General features: G+C 43.1%; 1 protein-coding gene and 1 long non-coding RNA gene across 2 annotated transcripts in view; both read right to left on the bottom strand.

The window, feature by feature from the left end:
- NIPAL2 (NIPA like domain containing 2) overlaps positions 1-9,767 on the bottom strand; it is a 51,851-nt gene extending 42,084 nt beyond the window's left edge. Inside the window, 3 exon segments of the mRNA XM_059864389.1 lie at positions 9,397-9,622; positions 9,624-9,655; positions 9,657-9,767. Of these exon segments, the coding sequence (XP_059720372.1) occupies positions 9,397-9,622; positions 9,624-9,655; positions 9,657-9,752 (354 nt within the window). The 5' untranslated portion in view covers positions 9,753-9,767.
- On the bottom strand, positions 356-3,027 carry LOC132336666 (uncharacterized). Its single transcript, XR_009488909.1, has 2 exons — positions 2,899-3,027; positions 356-1,018 (listed from the first exon to the last, which is right to left on the bottom strand). It is a non-coding gene; the product is annotated as an uncharacterized LOC132336666 (long non-coding RNA).
- Positions 9,768-18,975: the final 9,208 nt, after the last annotated feature.

Genomic DNA, 18,975 nt, shown 5'->3' on the forward strand with positions numbered 1-18,975 from the left:
ATGTGGATTGTCCAATTTGGAACTTGCTATCTCTTTTTTCTGCTATTTTAGCATTAGTATAGGACATAATGGTTATAGAGCTTCTTCTTGACAGGGATTACTATGGAAATGGGGGGAGGAAGATAAATTCCTTTTCAGGAATTGAAGAGATGAAGGAGAACTGACTATCCTTTTCATGAGCCAGATGCTATTATCACTCACATGCATGCTTTTTAAACCATGCACTGCTCTTCAGTTTGTCCTGGCAGCCTCTGATGTGTGCTTATCACAGCAGCCAGCAGCTCAGTCTCATGCAGCTGGAGCCACTCTTCCAGCAAGATGGGGGAGAAAACTGGAAGGGTAAAAGTGCAAAAACTCGTGAGATAGAGACAGTTTAATAGATAAAGCAAATGCTGCATGAGAAGCAAAGCAATATCAGGAATTCATTCACTGCTTCCCATCAGTGTGTAAGTGTTCAGCCATTTCTACAGAAGCAGGGCCCCATCATGGGTAATGGTTATCTAGGAGGACCAATGCCAAATGTCCCCTTTTCCCCTTCTTCCCCCTGCTTTACATGCTGAGCACGACACCATATGGATGGAATATTCCTTTGGTCACTTGGGGTCAGCTGTCCCAGCTGTGTCCCCTTCCTGCTTCTTGTGCATCCCCAGCCTACACATTGATGGGGCAGTATGAGGAACAAAGCTCACCTCAATGCTGTGCAAGCACTGCTCAGCTGTAACTAAACATCCTGATTGCTAGCAATACTTTTTCATCATAAATCCAAAACACAGACCACACAAATTACTGTGAAGAACATTAACTCTGGCCAAAACAAGCACAATAGTCAAGAGATGGAGCTAGAGACTTGATCGGGTGAAAGCTGCTATTATTTGACAGAAGCTTCTGCAGACACGACAAGCTTTGCTTGCTCTTGGTCATCTTGACATGATGACTGAGTCATTGCTGCATGATAACACAGACACTGAATGAAAATCTTCATGGTGCTTCAGTCACTGCTGAGAGCAAAAGACTGTTACTGAAAGAGAGAGAAACCAAGGAAAGAAAATAACATGATAAGAAGTCAATAAATAAAAGAACCTTGTGACAATTACAAAGCAGAAAAAAATCCCCAAACCCACGACAATACCCCCAATAAAAATGGAAAAGGAACATTAAGAAATAGTAGGTTAGAGTCATAAAGCAAAGTAAATGCAGTCATGATCTATTTACTCCCAAGCTGGAGCACAAAAAATTAAACTAGATTTTAATTGAGATTTAACTGTGTGGGTACAAGTCTGTTATGCACACAAACCCCATATTTTGGTTGTTTTTCACAGGAATATATTTACAGTGAAGATATCCTTGGCTGTTGAAGAAAAAGGCTTCAAGTACAATCTGTATCAGCTGGCAAAATCACTTTGTTTCCATCAGGATGACAGCCTAGTCATCCAACATGTTAGCTAGGACTCTGGTGGAGGTTTCAGCTCCCATGAGGATGATTTAATTCCCTGGCTTTAGGGAATTAAAGGTCAGCCAGAGGTATATTTGTGCGCAGAGGGATATGCACTTCTAGGTTACTACCTCACCTCACCACCATGAAGTCCTGTCCAAGGAGCCAGTGTTTGCTTTGCTCTGAGTCATTGTTTCTGTGTGTGGAGGGACTTCCCCCAAACCTTGCACTTCACCATAGACCTCTACCTTACAGGGTTGTTTCTGCAAACCGCAGCAGGATACAAAGGGAAATATAGCCAGAGAGTGGCTGTGTGTCTCATCCAAGAGTTTAACAATTCTGTGGCGTCTCGCTATCATAGTTCCATAACCTCTCTTCATTTCCCCACTATGGGCAAAGCAGTTCGGATCACCAGCCGAGGCCAAAGCTTCTCGCCTAGATGATGTAAATCTGCCATGAAGGTCATTGAGGAGAGGAGTTATACCAGTATAACCTCAGTCCAAGCAGCACACACCTGTGCAGTTTGATGCTGGCTATTTACTTTTGAGCACACTGCAACCATCCCTTCCTTAAGAGCTCTGCTCCAGGCCTGGTGTAGATTCACACACCAACTGGCTGTTCTTTGAAGCTGCTGGCCACATGTTTCAAAGTCCATACTAGTCAAAGCATGGGAAGCATATCTCCCCACTGCTCACATTAATGAATGCCATTCTTCTGGGACAATCCATGGTGACATTATAAACATGAGCATAACAGTTTATACATGTCACCAAGACTCCAAATGAAATAATCACAGTCGTCAGTTACCAGGTTAGTCAAAGGTCCCCACCTCCCTTATGACTGAAGTGCACAGTCTGTTGTTTGTTCTGTTGTTTGTTCATCTTTCTAAAGCCTTTTTTTTTTTTTTTTGAGTTTGGTCTGATTTCTGATTGAATAATTTGGGGGTTTTTGATTCCTTCAAAGAGGACTCAATCAGATATGGCAGACTATTGGAGACAAGCAAGGATAAGATTCAGACATTTTTTTTATCAGTGCCCAAAGCAGACTTCAAGACCATAGTAAAAGGATCATACTTAAGCTCTGAAGAGCAATGCAGTCTTTGGATCACAAAATCTTAAGGTGCTGGTGTTACAGGTGAGATTTTACATGAAAGACAACTTTTATTTTAAAAATTACATCAATGAGTATTTCCCTATCAATTTACCCAGACAAATTGTCTCATCAAGGAGTGAAATGAGTGCTAGGTCAAATGAAGCAGCAGAAGCACAGATTCAAGATGGGAGCAACACTACTCCTTTGTGTGACAGCAATGTCCCAGATCCCAACAGTAACCTCATGAAATCTCAGGAACAGACAGGTGTTGAGCAGCCAGACTCTCACCCTACATCACTTTGCAACTCACAGACATGCTGCGAGACTCAAAAATCAACACAGTGACCACAGCCAACTTAATTTAAAGTCCTTACTTGTAGATGAGTCTAGAAGATGGGAACAGGAAGGGCAAAGCACTACACTGGGCCAGGCACGTCCAAAGCAGTGTAGGGATTCAGATTCAAGCCATGCCTGGTCTTTCCCACTCAATGCTTGTGGCATTCACATTTTCTGGAAAAATCTTTTTGCCCAGGATTTTTCTCCTTGGAAAGTGGGAAGCCTCAGAGAAAAAGGAAAACAATAATTATCTGATTTGCTTCTCCCGTGTTTTGCTCCTTTGGAATGTGTTTGGAGGTTGTTTACCAACAGGTGGTTGTTTCATTGGTTTCTGCTGTGAGTTGTTTTGACTCAATGGCCAACTGGGGCCAAGCTGTGTTGGGCCTCTGGAGGAGTCACGAGTTTTCGTTATTATCTTTTTGGCCTTCTTTAAGTATCCTTTCTGTATTCTTTAGTATAGTTTAGTTTAGTATTCTTTAGTATCATAAAATAATCTGTCTTCTGGAACATGGAGTCAGATTCTTCATTCCTTCCTTCGTCAGGGCACCCCGCAAATGCAATAAATGCTGACTAAGGGAAGAGGAGGACTTGCCCTGCTCTGCTGGCTCCATAGTTTAAGCCCTCTAGTCAGTGGCTAAGCTGGATAACAGACACAGCCTGCACTATGCACCCCATTTTTCTTCAACATGCCATTTTGAAGCAGTCTGAAGCAAAACTAAATTCTGCACTAGGTAGGATATGTATAATTAGTGACTCAAGTTTCTTTGAATCTCTCTTCTGCACCCCACTTTCTGACAAATGACAAGTATGTAATGTTCCTTACTGCCTAGAAATTTCCTAATTAACATTATCACGCCTCTTAAAACAGATTAGTGTAATTACAAAACTCCTGTTTAACTTGCAGTCACCTCAATCATCCGTTAAAGAAAAGAAAAAGTCAAATGCAAATGTTCTTTAATGTCCTCAGAAAAAAATTAAAACTCATTTTACCATAGCATCAGCTGGGAAGGGAAGCAAGGAAGACAATCTGAGATTTGTGAAAAATAGCCCAGTGAGAATCAGACAACAGACACTCAGACAAGCTATAGCTGGTGCTTAGCATGGCCCCAGCTCTGCAAGAACATTAATTTCCAATGTCCTGTATGAGGTGTCCAGGAAGAGCTACCAAGACTTTTTCAAAATGAATTGTGAGCTATCAGCCTCAATAAAAGGGTTTTGCTCACCAGTTTCTGTTGTCTGTCAGGCAAGGAAACACTCCTGCAAGCAGCTCTGCCAGCAATACTGAAGAGAAGAAAATGTCCAGAATAGATGGGCTGTGAGCTCTCCCATCATCAACATCTGCTTGGAGTGTGTGTGCCCCAAGCTCAGGATGTGGAGCTGGGTTGGTTTGCTGTTCTCTGCTGCCCAGCACCACGCTGGGCTTGGCAGGAAACTGCCACGGGCACATGGCTCCTTTGTAGGGGGAAGCCAACCAGGATACTAGAGGCCAGCCAATAGCACACACTAGGAAATTCTGCTCTGGGACCCTGAGAAGTGCCTGGTTGAAGCCAGATAAGCAGGTCACTCCTCAAGCAGGTTTATAAAACTGCATACTGCCTCCAGTCTTTCTTTTCTCTACTCTTCCATTGTTCCAGACCTGCTGCCCCATGTCCAGCCTCCTCTATATTCATAGGTATAAACAGCTTCATGGTTTGCTCCCACTCTGCTTTCCAGTGATGGAAAAAACCCTATATTTCCCTATGGAATTTGAGAGCTGGGATGACACAGACATTCTTACAGTGCGTGCAAAAGGACAGGCAAGGGGTAATGGTTTCCTGTACTTATTTCCCTTACCTTTGAGTCATGAGCAAGTTCCCAAGCAGCAGCTGATCTCTCTTTAAGCTGGAGGCTGCATTCTATAAGCTGTGTGCTCATTTCCCATCAGAGATGTGATCTTTACATCTGCAGGGACAGTTGATGTTCAGCACAGCAGAACAGACGTACGAGGTTAAAAAAAGATATGGACAATATTTTCTAACCAGTGTTCAATTTTGCCCTCTTGTGTCAGTTTCTTGGTCACACTAAAGCTAATCAGAGCACAACCCTCAGCAGGTCAGACCTACAACTCTGGCAGGGTCTGACAGCTTGTGTGCAAGCTAGCCCAGTTGAGAGTCCTGCATTTATGAGCCAAAGCCACAAATTGTTTTCTAGCAGAAACTAGTTCAACGGACACTAAACCATGGAAAAGTTGCTGGATTCTTGACAGCAGAATAACACTGGAAAATCGTGCAATGCTTCTTGCTTCTAGCTGCAGTGGGCAGAAACTGAAATATAGGCGATTCCATCTGAACATAGGAAGAACTTTTTTACTGTGAGGCCGACAGAGCACTGAAACAGGCTGCCCAGAGAGGTTGTAGAGTCTCCTTGTCTGGAATGATTCAAAAGCCTTTTGGACACAATTCTGAGTAATGTGCTCTAGGGGGCCCTGCTTGAGCAAGGAGGTTCAACTAGGTGATCTCCAACCTTACCCATTCTGTGATTCCTTTCAACTTTACCCATTCTGTGATCATGTGCTTCATTATAACATTTAAGTTTTGAATTCCCCGATAAGAGATTCAAAAAGGTTGTATTTGAAAGGCTGAACTAAGTCATCTTAGGGCTGGAAAAAATATACATTTCCCTACTGCCTAAGAAATGGTGTGCATTTTGTCCCAAACACATTTCCCAATAAGATAAAGGAAACAGAAACTGCATGAACTCTGAAATCTGACAGGTAAAGGACAACAGGATGACACAGAGTCAGTGTTTTGATACCCTTGTTTGCTTTCAGTGAAGAGTTTTAGAATAAAGAGCTGAAGGGATGGTGTTGGACAGGAAAAACTTCATTGCAGTCTTCACAGATGAGTACACCAGCAGAAAGCTGGGTGAGGACATTTGTCTCCACTTTCCCCATGCTCAGGGACTGGTTTACTGATTAACATGGAAAAGCTAACATCTGCAGAGCATCAGGGACCTGACTGGAGACTGAGGTATCCTACAGAGACTGAGAAAATAGCATTAAAGACCCCAGGAGGGTTTGCCTTCAACTTCAACAGCCTTTCTTCCTTCCTGCAGAGCAAAGATGTCCTGATTGAAACCCACCTGTGCTGTGGCCATGCTGCCTCTGACTCCCACCCACATTTCCTATGGACACCTTGACTTGCTTAGAGCTTTTCCTAATTGAAAGCCATGGTTGGAAATGCTATTGCTTAAGTGTTTAAAATGTCCTGGTGAATGTTTGTAGGGATGTACCATGACAACATTTTTCTCTGGTGATGGTGCCAGCTAAAGAGACCCTCACTCTTTCTGGGATGCTTCCTGAGCCAAGGCAAATGGAGAGAAAAACTTTCTCTCCGTGGAGATAGCTCCCTGCCTTCCTGCCTTGGGTCCCTCACAGTACAGGTGAAGCAGCCCCCATGGCATCAGAAGTACCAGCAGGCACTGGAAAAAACGGGACCAAGTGGTGCTCTCACCTTGCTGAGGCTCAGTGGCACTAGACATCAAGCCCTGAGCTGAAGCACTGAAGATGTTTCTCTTGAACAGAATTAGCTACAAACTTCAATTGTGGCATTCCACACAAAATCTAGATTTCATCTATATGATAGAAGGCAGAGTAGAAAAACCTCTACAGGGATCTGCTTAATCTGTGGGATTTCCCATCACACCTGATAACAGCCACCACCACTCACTGATGAGACCCCGCCAGGCATCAGGCACACACTCACCACCTGGCAGGCTCTGATGGACTCTGAGGGGACTAGTGGCCACAGATCTGTCTGAAGGAACTGTCAGCATAGTCAGCTCCTAAATACAGAGCTGAAATGATTTATTCCTACAACCCACAACATAAGACAATCTTTCAAGGTGGCTGTCTGGGCAGCCAGTAATAACGCAGAGTCTACGAAGTGACAGGCAAAGAAGGAAAAAGAAGCAGAAGTGAAATAAATTTCTATCTTTGGCTCAGCTTCTGCACTTGAATAACTACACCCAGTGTCTACACACAACAGGCATGTGAAATGCTGAGTTACAGAAGAGTTTTTATGGGGCTCTGAGTAGCATGGTCTAGTGGAAGCTGTTCCTGCCCATGGCAGGGGGCTGGAACTAGCTGGCCAGCAAGGTCCCTTCCAACCCAAACTATTCTATGACTCTATTTCATCTGAGCTCTCAGTGACTGTTCTCATCCAGATGTTTTCTCCTACTCTGATAATACAAAGTCAAACCAAGATCAGTACTGTAGATAATAATCTCAACTAATCCTGCAAATTGTTTCTTGTCCATAAACAACAATACTGTAAATAAGTAAAAACCTATGAGAAGTCCTGAGGGAAATAAAAATTTATTACACTGAAGCAATTACATACACTTTCTATTAAGCAGACAAAGCCCACATGTTGTGGCTTCCTACACTCATTGCTCCAGCAGACACAAAAATATTACAATATTAGTTTGCAGGAAATACTTCAGGTAACTAAGTACATATTTCATCAGATTTTACTGCACCATTAAACACACTCATAGCCCATAACACACCTTGCCTATATAGGGAGGGCTGTGGGAGCATGGCCTGGCTGTTGCTGATTTCAGAGATACAGGTCCTCAGGCAGTACCAACCAAGCTATATCAGCTATGCTGATGCCAAGAAGAAATCCTACCTCCACTGCTCCTCCCCACGGCCATGTGTGCCCCCTTCCACCCTTAAGCCAACAGCTAGCATACAAACAGCCTGATCAGGGACCTCTCAGGAGAATAATCCCAATTAAATCAAAAGACAAAGAAATGTAATTCCAACACAAAGAGGCATTATATTACACAGCCACATGGACACAGCCACTCTAAGTTTTTCCAGGGAGCTGAGTGTTTAGAGACATCACTGAAGGCCTAGTCCAGTGCCATGAATTTCCCTAAAGAATGTATCAGATCTCCTGCTCCTGGGGGGATGTGTCTGATGCCCATGTGGCACTAGGCAGCTGCAACCAGCAGCTGTTCCAAGCCCCTCACATCTAGGAGCTCTTGAAAGGGGATCTCACTCTTTCACCTCCTCATGGGGTTGAAGGGGCTGAAAAATACTGTTCCAAAAGTAATTCACCTCAGCTGTCTTGGGCTGTTCCCAGGCACCTCAGAGCCAGTGCAGTTATGGTCTCTTGTAGAGGGAGAAAACAACATTTCGTCCTTTTCAAACAAGAGGACAAAATGACCACAAGAAAAGGGGATGGGAAAGAGCCCCTGTGTGAAGACCTGAAAATGGGATGGTCCTCTGAATCACAGCCAGGATAGCCACGAATGGGAGGAGGGAATTATTTCTGAGGCTTCCAAAAATGTAAAATGTGAAAAAGGGGGTGACCAGAAGAATTTAACTGTTGGAAAAATTAAGGTTGGCATCAACACATGACCCACAGTTACCCCTTACTGCTCCAAACCTACAACTAAAGTAAATAAAAGAACAGAATATCAGTCTCACCCACAGACATCCAAGCAGTTCTAAAATATTATTAAGGTCAGCCCAGAAAACTACCATGTTTGAAAAAGGGCAATACTCATGCAACAGCCCCAAGGAGCAGGACTGGGTGGTTTTCCAAGAAAACAAAACCCTCCCCCTTTGACATGCAGGTGGGTATTCCCATGCCAAGGGAATTCCCTATTTCTGCCATCTTCTTGGCAGCTGGGCAAGCTCACAGCCCTGGGACCCCAATTCACAAATCCACAGTAAAACCACTGGCTCCACATTCTTATCTCCCAGTAAGAGACCCCAGCTCTGGTCCTGGGAAGCACTGCCACCACCCATCAGCCAGGAGTCCTGCTGCTCCAGGGACCTGTGCACAGGAATTCTCAGTTTTCCTTTGCTCTGAGAACAGGGGCTGAAAAATGCACCCTGCCAAATGGATAGTCACACAGCAGCAAATGCAGAATCCAGAGGGGAAAGTTTTGGGACTTTCTTCAGGCTGTCACCTGCTACTGGGCTGCTCCTAGAAAATGTCCTGGTGAATGTTTGTAGGAGCAGCTAGTTGCAAGCCATTATATGCACAATTTATATCAATACTTTCCATCATGACAAAGTCGTTTGCCTCTTATGCAGAGAAACTCAAGAATGCTGGGTATCCTTCCATGCCTTCTAGTTTGGGAAACAAAAAGCAGAGAAAAGGTAAAGGGTTTAATCAACCTCCAATTCATTTTTATTGTTAGCAGATGCTTCAAATTGCTAGCTCTTAGGGGCTGCTTCAGTCTCTCTTTTGCAGTTGCCTAAATCCATTGTCAGCACTGACAGTGACAGAAACACAGATGACAAAAACCAGTGCTGCTCTAGCAGAGAACAGAGCAGCTCTGCCCAGTTCCTACTCAGAAAGGACTGCTCGGAGGGGGAGCAGGGGTGGTGCAGGCTGAACAATGGGGTGAAGAGGGAGCAGAGCCAGCAGCAAACAGGTGCTGGAGTGGGGTTCTTCAGGGGACACAGGAGAGAGGCTGAATTCAGTACCCCTCTCCCCAGGCCCTGTTGTTGCTGGTGCTGCTCGCTGGGCACTTACCTTGTGTGTGCTGTACCAGGGGCCAGACAGGGGCCAGCTCCCCGAGCCCACTCCCCCAGAGGATGCATTCCAAGGTGCCTGGGATGATGTCCATGGCCCTGCCCTCAGGCCCCAGCCACTGGCCATGCTGTGCAATGTCACCCAGTGGGGAGGAGGCCCTGAGGAGAGGTGAACAGGATGTGGACGTGGCACTCTCTTCCTGACGTGAGAAAGGCTCCTCACATCCTCTGCACGCAGGTGTGTGCAGCCAGGGCTGCAATTGCTGGTGTGCACCAGGACACCCTTAGCTGGAGAGTGGCTGGAGCATCGGAGAGGAAGGGGAGCTTGAAAGATTTTGCTGCTCCCTCCCAGGGCATTCAGGTGCCTTTTTTTCAGTCTCTGACTTCCCCAATGCCCCACCCTGCTCTGAAGAGGTAGCCGGGGAATTTAACTCCTTCAAATCACCGCCTAAACCTAATGGTTAAGTATCAATTCCTAACTGCTAGATTGCAAAACTTAGAAGTTGTTGTTCCCAAAGGCAGATAGTCACTTACAGAAATTCTTACTTATGTCCTGTATTTTTCTCTTCTAACTATTTCCTGTATAGTTTCTTTGCAGAGACTTCAGGCAATGTGTTTGTTCCCAGTCTGTGGCTTTTAGTTTTGATTTGATCATTTGTTTCTTCTGGGGAAAACAAAGACTAAACAAGCTCATTAAAGGGAGTGTAAAGCTAGCAAGGTAGGAGCTTGGCAGAATTCCATAGGAGACAGAAGTAAGCCTCCAGAGAAGCATAGAAAGAAATATTAAGACACCACATCTTCAGGCTGTTGACAATACAAGTGCATGCAATCCAGAGAGCTCATACTGTACCTCGGAGGAACTGACTGGTGTTAGTTCATTCCTTTGTTTAGCTGTGTTTGAAAACACCCAGAGTCCTGACGATTATTGCAGCAGACAAGGGTCAGTGAGCAATTATTCTGCTCCCTGCTACCATGGCTTTCTCCTACTCTTAAAAAGAACTCGCATTGATTGCTTAGTCCCAGTAGGGCCCATGGTCCTACCATCAGCAAGATGCATTGAGAGAGAACAAGTCAGCATGCAGGATAGCAGGCTGGGGACTGACCTTCCAGCACAGACCTTTATATGATCCCTAATAGAAATGAACAGCAGCAAAGCTGACTGCCAGTATGATTAATTTGGTCAAAAATAGAAGAAACACACAATTGCAGGAAAGAAATTGTAGCTAAATTATTACTTTCCAACTTGAACACATAATGTCTTAGCCACAAGGATGTTATTTGAATACAGACAGAAGGGATATGGAAGGGCAGAGGTGGCAAGGTAATGCTTCAGTTAGATGATGGTGTAACACCCCAAAATACAAAATCTTGTCTTATAACAATAAATGTTTTGTTCATGTGTATGGCCTAACTTGAAATACCAGTTTCTGTGATCACAGCTCCACTGAGTCCTTTGTAAATATTGGAATTAGCTGCAGCCTTGCATATATACGCATGCTGAAAAAAACAGCTCCAGTATTTCATGGCTGTGTAAATTGCTGCAGATTATTTTTACAGTGTTGTGTAATTATTCTCTGCAGTCTAAGCTTACATTATAGAAAAAAATTCTAGGCAATCTTGGTTATGGCTGCAAAATAACCAGTGCACTGAAACTGGAGTGTAAACTGCTGCAATGATATTTGCCCTGTCTAGAGAGAGTTGAAACAATAGCCCAGAGGGAAGTGTGAAAGGACCCATTCTTCTAACTGGAGCGCTAAACTAGAAGTCTGCTGACAATTTAAGTGTCAACATCAGCTACTTCAAGGCGGATCATTTGAACAGAAACACCAGGCTAATGCTCTTATTTGTCATCCTCAATTTGCACCTGTTGTATAGCAGATCCTGGGATGAAGAGGAAAAGCAGAGATTGTCAAAGGTTGCTGAGCTGAGGAAAGGTCTCCCATTCCTCACCCTTCTTCACACAGCCACCTCTGCCCCAGCTCAAAATAGGGAGCAAAGAGGTTGATGCTCCCCCAGGCTGGAGAAATTGCCTTTGGTAGCCAAAAGCCACAGTGGTCCCTATCAGCCTGCCAACGACCTTTTCAGGATGGTTCTCTGTTGCCAAAAATGCCCAGATTGGTAGGAGATTGAAAAGGAGTGTAAGGGGAGTGGGAGGAGAGGAGCAGCCCAAAATATCTCTTGGGGACAGTTGCTGTTGTTTTGCTTCATTCTTGTTGGTTCACTGCCTAAAATACAAATATGACTGTGGTTTTCTCTTGCATAAGAAAGCTATTGGAACAGGTTTTCTGTAATGCTGTCTATATGGAGCCCTTGTTGAATTGCTTTTGAAGTTGATCTAACAGTGACAGATTGTTGTTCCACAGTTGGGTCCAGACATACCAACTCAGTCTAAACATGCCAGGGGCTCTTATGGCACCCTTTACTTATTAAAGATCTCTGTCTTGCATATAAAACTGTTATTCAGTTATTCAGATTAATTTAACTTTTCTTTACATTGTAAGCCAGCCCTATTAAAATGTTAAAGAATATTTTAAAACTATTTATACTCAGTTACTACCCTCCATTAGGAAAAACAAATATGTGCCAAAGTGCCTGCACTTGTGCATTTCTATTTTCAGGCTAAAAGTGATGCTGAGGTGTTTGGCATCAAGGTATTAAGTCCTTAGGACTGGATCCTGAGGAAATGTCCCATGAAGTGGAAGCAGAAGATGGGATCTGCAGGATGTTTTAAGTGAGAACATTACTCCAAGTTTTCAGTGGCACGCAGCTGTGCTGGAAGTTTGTTCCCAAAGTCAAGTTCCATTTGAGGGTCCTTCAAATCAGGGTGTCTTCTGCCAGCTAGGCCAGCAGGACAGATTACAGTCACTTCAAAAACATGGAAATAGAAGGCATTTTCAGTGGGTACTACAACACATTAGCAAGGTCACTTCACTGGGGATATGTGCACCATGTACAAACCTCTGTCTGTTTATCTTTGGTTGTTTATTTGTTGTACTGTGGGAAAACTGGGTAGCTCAAAAAATACCTCAAGAAAAGTATCTTCAGAAAGGTGACTTGACTTGCTGTTGCTGGATCTGTCTGTTTTTACACATGGGCCAAGGCAAGAGGTGTGCACATTTGTGTCTCTGTGGTGACTGACCACGTGAGTATAAGGACAGGGCTGTTCCTCCCTGCGAGTAGAACCTCGCTCCCTTGGAGTAGCACACAGCACAAGGCAGCTCCTCTGAAGATGGAGTAGACACTGCTTGAGTTGGTTTGCTGAGAAATCTCAAGGCTGGTTAAAGAGAGTAAGGAGCAAGGTGGCACTGACTTCCCACATTCTATTGCTTGTCATTTTTGGGTGGAAGGGAAGGGACTTCACAGCCTGGGAGATTACAGCCCATCAAGTTTTTAACATCTTGGGATATTTCTGAGCAATGGAGTTGCAAGAGACTGTTTTGGGTGTTAATTGCATGGATTTCCTCACTTGGATGCTGCACTTGTATCTGCTGTTCTTGGGCCAAGCATCGGTTGCTGTTAACAGCAGAAAATGTTCCTCTGTTTGGTCACGAGGGTTTGGAGGCTGCAATGGATGCTTTGTCAGCTTCAAGTTCAGATGATGTGGGACAGTGCTTGATCTGTGTGTGTCCCTGAACTCAGGCTTGTATGACATTGGGACCTCATAAACCAACAGAGTAGGCAGTTTCCTACCCCTGGTTGCTTTAGCCTCTGGAAGTCATCCATGAAGAGCTTGACCCCCGCATTTGGGATGTTGAATGCACTTGGGGGTCTGGAGAGGAAAGAAGATAGCTTTTTTGCTTGCACATGCCCCATCACTTCTCTGGGCTTACACTTTGCCATTGTAGATGAGCCACACCTCAGCTGAGAAGATTCCCTGTCCTTGACTACTCGGCTCTGGCCACAGTTACTGAGACTAACTCAGGACAGAAAATTAAAGAGTCAATGGTTTCCTTCTCTGGCAAATAGGTTTCTTTCTCTGCCAAATGGTTTCCTTCTCTGCCAAAAGTACCCTTTGTCCAGGGTACTTAGGTGTTCCTCTGAGGATAGAGCCCAGGTGATGGGAAGTTCAGTGTTGAGACAGATGGTTCCAGCAGGGTGGTACAGGAGAGAGTTGAAGACCTTGCTTTTACCCAGCTGCTAGTGCCAGATGAGTGCCAAAAGTGCTGAGCTTGAGCAGGATGATCAGATGTGTTTCTGAGTTAAATGTCTACAAGCAGACTTTTGCTGGTCACTCACTATGTGTAAGGCTGTACCTGTGGGCTAAGGATCTGCCTGGAGTGGGTTGCAGGCAGGGAATACTGTGTAATGGATAGTGCAGGACAATTTGTGGAAGATGTGTACCAACAGTCAGTTGATTTTTATAAGCAGCTTTCATCTCCCTTCCCCCAGCAGCTTTACAAGACCATGGTGCAAGAGTGTACTACTTCATATGCTAGCAATTACAGTCCTTTAGAAAGTTGCTTTCCATCTTGAAGTCTACAAATGTACAAAAACCAGAAGTTCTGGAATCAAGATGTACGTTACAGACCTTGGAGAAGGCTTTTGTCCTTCCTTTCAGCGTGGTGGATCAGTGAGAGATTTGTAGACTTTGGACATTTTCATTTTTGCCTTTTAGACCCTACCAATTTAGGCTTAATCCTGATCCTTTTAAAATCAATGTCAAAGTTCCCACTAACTTCAAAAGAGGCAGCCTCAGCTTTCAAATACTTTAAAGAATAATTTTAAGCAAACAAACCCAAAATGGATAAGAACTACATTTTCTCTCTCTATTAGGCATGCAACTTATTTTCTCCAAATGTAAATGTTACCTGGAGAACTAAGCAGTGATGTGGTTTTTATTATTTCTCTAGGAGGCTACAGTACCCAAAGTATATTCCATACATACTTCTTCATTTAGGAACCAAACATAGCTATGTAAAGTGAGCAGCTTGTTTACAGTAGGCCCTTATGTCTTGCTATCAAATTAGTGGCAAATCAGGACTGTAGTAAACAGAGGTCAAAGATCAAACACACAATTTCACATAAAATTCCAGACCATGTACACAAAATTTAAAATGCAAAATCTTCAAATCATAAGACCATCAACTGCTCTTAAAACTAATCAAAAGCAGGATAGGGATTGAAGGAAATGAAATTTAAACATGATTTTAATCCAACTTTTAATGGAACAGCTACATCATGGGTATCTTTTAACTATGACAGCTGATTCCATGCTACTTATTACATACCCTGAAACAAGGTTTTTGGTACATCTCTCTGGCTGTTCATACATGCTGTTTTGTTTCTTTCTTTCCAATTTGAAATAAAGATAAACTTCAGAAGTGTTACCACCTAAGATTTTACAGTGGTTCTGTTTCTGCTAAAACCCATTGTAGTTTTACATCACTTTTTTTAGTGCATTGTTTCTCTGTGTTCAGAAGAGGGAATGACAGGATGCTGTGTGCTCCATTTTGTGACTGTGTTTGAGCACAGTCATCTGCCTTGGCTGATGGTCCCTGGGCTGATGGTCCCTTCCTTATCTGGAGGTCAGTGCCCACATACATGTCCCACTAGAGTTCCAGGACATGCCAGTCCCATACTAATGTGTTACAGTAAACCCCAGTCTGAAGTGGTCTGGGAGGAATTATTTTCTGCACCCAGCTAAGGGAAAGTAAGGATGCTGACTCCTTAAAACTGAAACATATTTGTTTAATGAAGATTTTGTTGCTGAATGCCACCAGATGTCAGCATACACTATATGATTAAAAGCAAGTGTCTAAGACCTCTGAGAAGTGAGCAGTTACAAAAATGCCTTCTGCCTCATGGAAATGATGAACCAGATCAGCTTTGCTGGGGGAAGAATTATGGCAGGGATTAGCTGGAAGAAATTGCCTGTGAGGTTTTGCTCAAATATCTGCTTACTTCTTCCGTCCTTGGAACGTGCCCATCTGCTCTGCCTTCAATCCTTCTCCCAGTCCAGAGGTCTGGGAGAGGCCTGGTTTGGCCCTGTCCTCAACCTATAGCTCCATAGGGCTTCTCAGCATGGACCCAAAGACCTGCATCTTCCTCAAATCTAGGACAAGAGGGGAGAGGGGAACTTGCTGAGGATCTGAGCCCTGCTTTTTCATATATGTAGTTAGGGAAGATCCAGCTCTACCCCAAATTCTGCAGTAGTATCTGCTCTGGCTGTGAATGAACATGAGAACTCACCAAGGAGGTGGGCACAGAGACTGTTTCTGATGACTTAGGGAAAAAATATGAACAGTGGGAAAATTGTGATGTAATTTTATTATTCTCTGACATATTCTTTCCCACTCTGGAAAATGCCAGAAGGTCAAAGCCTTTCTTTGGATGAACCAGTTTAACATCTGCTCAAATTAAGTTTCCTACTTTAATATAGGTATCTGAGGGCTGCATTTTCTCCTATTGAAATCGATGACACAGCTCTTCAGAGCAAGGTAACCTGCTGCAAGGCTTCTTCCCTGCTTCTTATTACCTGTCCTATGGCAGGACCTGTACTACAACCAAACATGCCCAATCCACACCCTGATGGCTTGCTGATTTCAGTTCTGTACACGCAGATACACACTCTTGTGTGTATGTCTTCCTCTTCCTCCAGTCATATGCACCATTTAAATCAGCTAAAGCAACAAGGCCCCTTCAAAACTGCTTTCCCTAATGAACATGTACAGAGCTGAAACCATTATTCTGCCACTATAAGTTCTGACCTAGGTCTGCTGCTGTCCACATCCCAAGAAGTCACAAAACACTGATCTATCAGAAAGTCCAAATAGGAAAGTCAGAACCCAAGGGACAACTGAGCAAACTGACATCCCTTTGGTGCTGTGAGTCAAAAAGCCATACATCTGAGTTTCCCAAAACATGTCCTCTTTTTCTGTCTTGGAGTCTCAATTTAGTTTTGAGGATTTTACTATATTTGGCTGACTTCCTGGGTGTACAGCAGCTTTAGCTGAAGGTCCAGTACAACAGCTCCAAGTGCACTGGCACCCCTCCAGATCTCACAGCCGTGACTACTGTGCTGCAGCAGATAAATTCTGCTGGAGGCACGTGCTGTTGTCACCACACACCAGCACAGCAGATCTGATGCTTTTTGAGGCAACTTCAGAGGTTGCACATTCATAGAGAAGACACAAAAAGCACAGTGCTTCTGGACACTATCAACGCCATTGCCTGCTTGCTATTCAGCTGCTTTGCTCCAGCTCAGCAAATGTGGTGCTTCCCAGGAGCACCAGATGTCCACACCAGAGGCATGTGTATGCAGATGGTCTGTGTAGCAAGCTCACTGCACGTGTGAATGCAGGAACATCACTGAAACTCATGCAATCCAAGGGCAAAAATCCATCAGCTCTTTCAGTTTCATCCATGGCATGAGCTGGATCAATCTCAGGATGGTCCTGCTTGAATAGAGTCTCAAAAGAAGGGCATGTCCTGCCTTTATCTTATGTAAGTGGCCTAGCAGTAAGGGTAGGGGACAAGAAGTTGAGAGACTGCCTGGGGAGTGCCTGAGTGCCTGTTTAACCTGGTCTATCTATGGTTTAGGAAATCTCCCCTCTTTGGAAGGAATAAGGAGGCACCTTGTTTCAAATCACTGGAATATCCTTAAACAGGATTTGGGTGCCTGCATGCCTTTGAAGAGCTGACCTGTGCCTCAGAAACCTTATTCCACTGAATAGCCCACTGACTTCAGAGGAAGGAAACTGCATATTATAAAATCTGTATTCCAAAACCACACTGAAACCAGCCCTGGAGCCAGATACTTTATGTATTACAGCCTTGACAACACTTACATATGGTGGCAGTGAACTGAAACAGAGTATGATAAGGTCTGATCTGGATTGAATCTGTTTTAAAAAAATAGTGATTTAAAAATAAAAATTATGGTATTTTGGTAAATCCATAAAATCCCTGCAATATTAAACATAAGAAGTAAAATAACCTGAGGCAACCTCTGGGATAACTGGACTGAGAACAACACACTGGTTTCTTCCCTCCAAGAAATAAATTGTTAACATGAATATCACATGTGTCTGTGAGTGTGCTGGAAGCAGGGGAAGAGCTGAACTATGTTTAATAACCAGTCAATTGATATCACAAACCTTGTATATACACAATATTCCTTGTTAAAATATTTGAAGAATTGGAAACAAGCTTTCCTCACATTACGAAGGACAAAACCCTTTTATGCCTTTGCATTTTAAATTAAGATCCAATAGGTTTATTTCCATAAGAGTTCTGTTTTCATAAATGAACTATTTTGTGTTCTAAGAACAGATAAGATATCCTGATTATAAACTAGCTTTTATAGCTTTTATAAATACCAAAGATCAAAGTCCCCCCTTTTTTTTTTTTTTTTTTTTTCCTGTAACTACAGCAATACTCACTGTAGTGTTTTGGAAATGCTGCTTTCATCCTTGTAAAACAATTCAAGCAAGCAAAGGACATACAGATCTTCAGAGATGGAGATAAAATTTGGAATTATTTGGAGAGAACAACAGTAAATAGTAATAAATCAAGAACATGGTGATAGACTTCTTTTGCAGGGAACATCTTCAATGAGGTATATTGACACAGATGTTTCCTGAAAGAGCAAGTAGAGATCCCTGAAGCATTTGCTGCAGAAGTGCAGATGTTTGCTTTGGTGAGGAATACTATTGCCATAAAAGTAAACAGAATTTTGCAAGGGTATGTCCTGGGGGTGTATTACATTTTCTTCAGGCAAGTAATGGATTTTAAGTACATCATTGAAGAGAAACCTTATTTTGTTAGTGGAGAAAAATACTTTTGACTGTGATGTAGGCTATTTTTTTAGACACAGACCATTTTGTTAGAACATGTATTCAAGAAAATAGAATAGAAATTTTATATATGTATATATATATATATATATAGAGAGAGAGAGAGAGAGAGAGAGAGAGTACCTCCCTTCATGAGTTTTAACTTTCTTTGGAGTAAGTATTTTCTTGCCAGAAATTTGGTTCCTTGTCTAGAGTCTGCAGAACATTCCTATCTGTATTTATTATATTTTTTACCATATTATAATAATTTTAAGATTAATAGAATTTTTTTTAACCTCCGGCAGAATGACACCATCCCTTTTTCAGCTTAGACATGAGGAACTGATCTTTCACTTGAAAATACCTTTTTTATCATTAGAGAGCCATTTGTGATGCAGAGTTTACAGACTGTTTATGATAGTTTTGAACATGATGGAAAGGAAAAAAACAGCAGTTGAAATTGAAATCAAGCTATACCAGACAAGGAAACATATTATATAAGGAAAAGATTTACAGGATTTCAATCAAGAGTGGCTTATGCGTGTAGCACACGGAGAGGTTTTGGTGCTGCGGATCCTCCAATTCCTCATCCACTCTTTGCACATGTGGAATAAATGGATTCCACCCAAATCTTGAGCCTGCAAAGTTTTCCTTTGCCCTGTAATAGAATCTGCTAAGTGGAATAGGTTTTGTGAGTTTCTCCCGAAGGTTGGTGATCAAATCCCAGATAAATGTGTGGGTGAGGAGAGACCATTTTCAGTCCATAGTAGAACAGGCTTTTTCAACTATTAGTAGAGTTTCATGCA

Source organism: Haemorhous mexicanus, chromosome 1 (assembly GCF_027477595.1).
Source record: "Haemorhous mexicanus isolate bHaeMex1 chromosome 1, bHaeMex1.pri, whole genome shotgun sequence".
NCBI classification, from domain to species: domain Eukaryota; kingdom Metazoa; phylum Chordata; class Aves; order Passeriformes; family Fringillidae; genus Haemorhous; species Haemorhous mexicanus.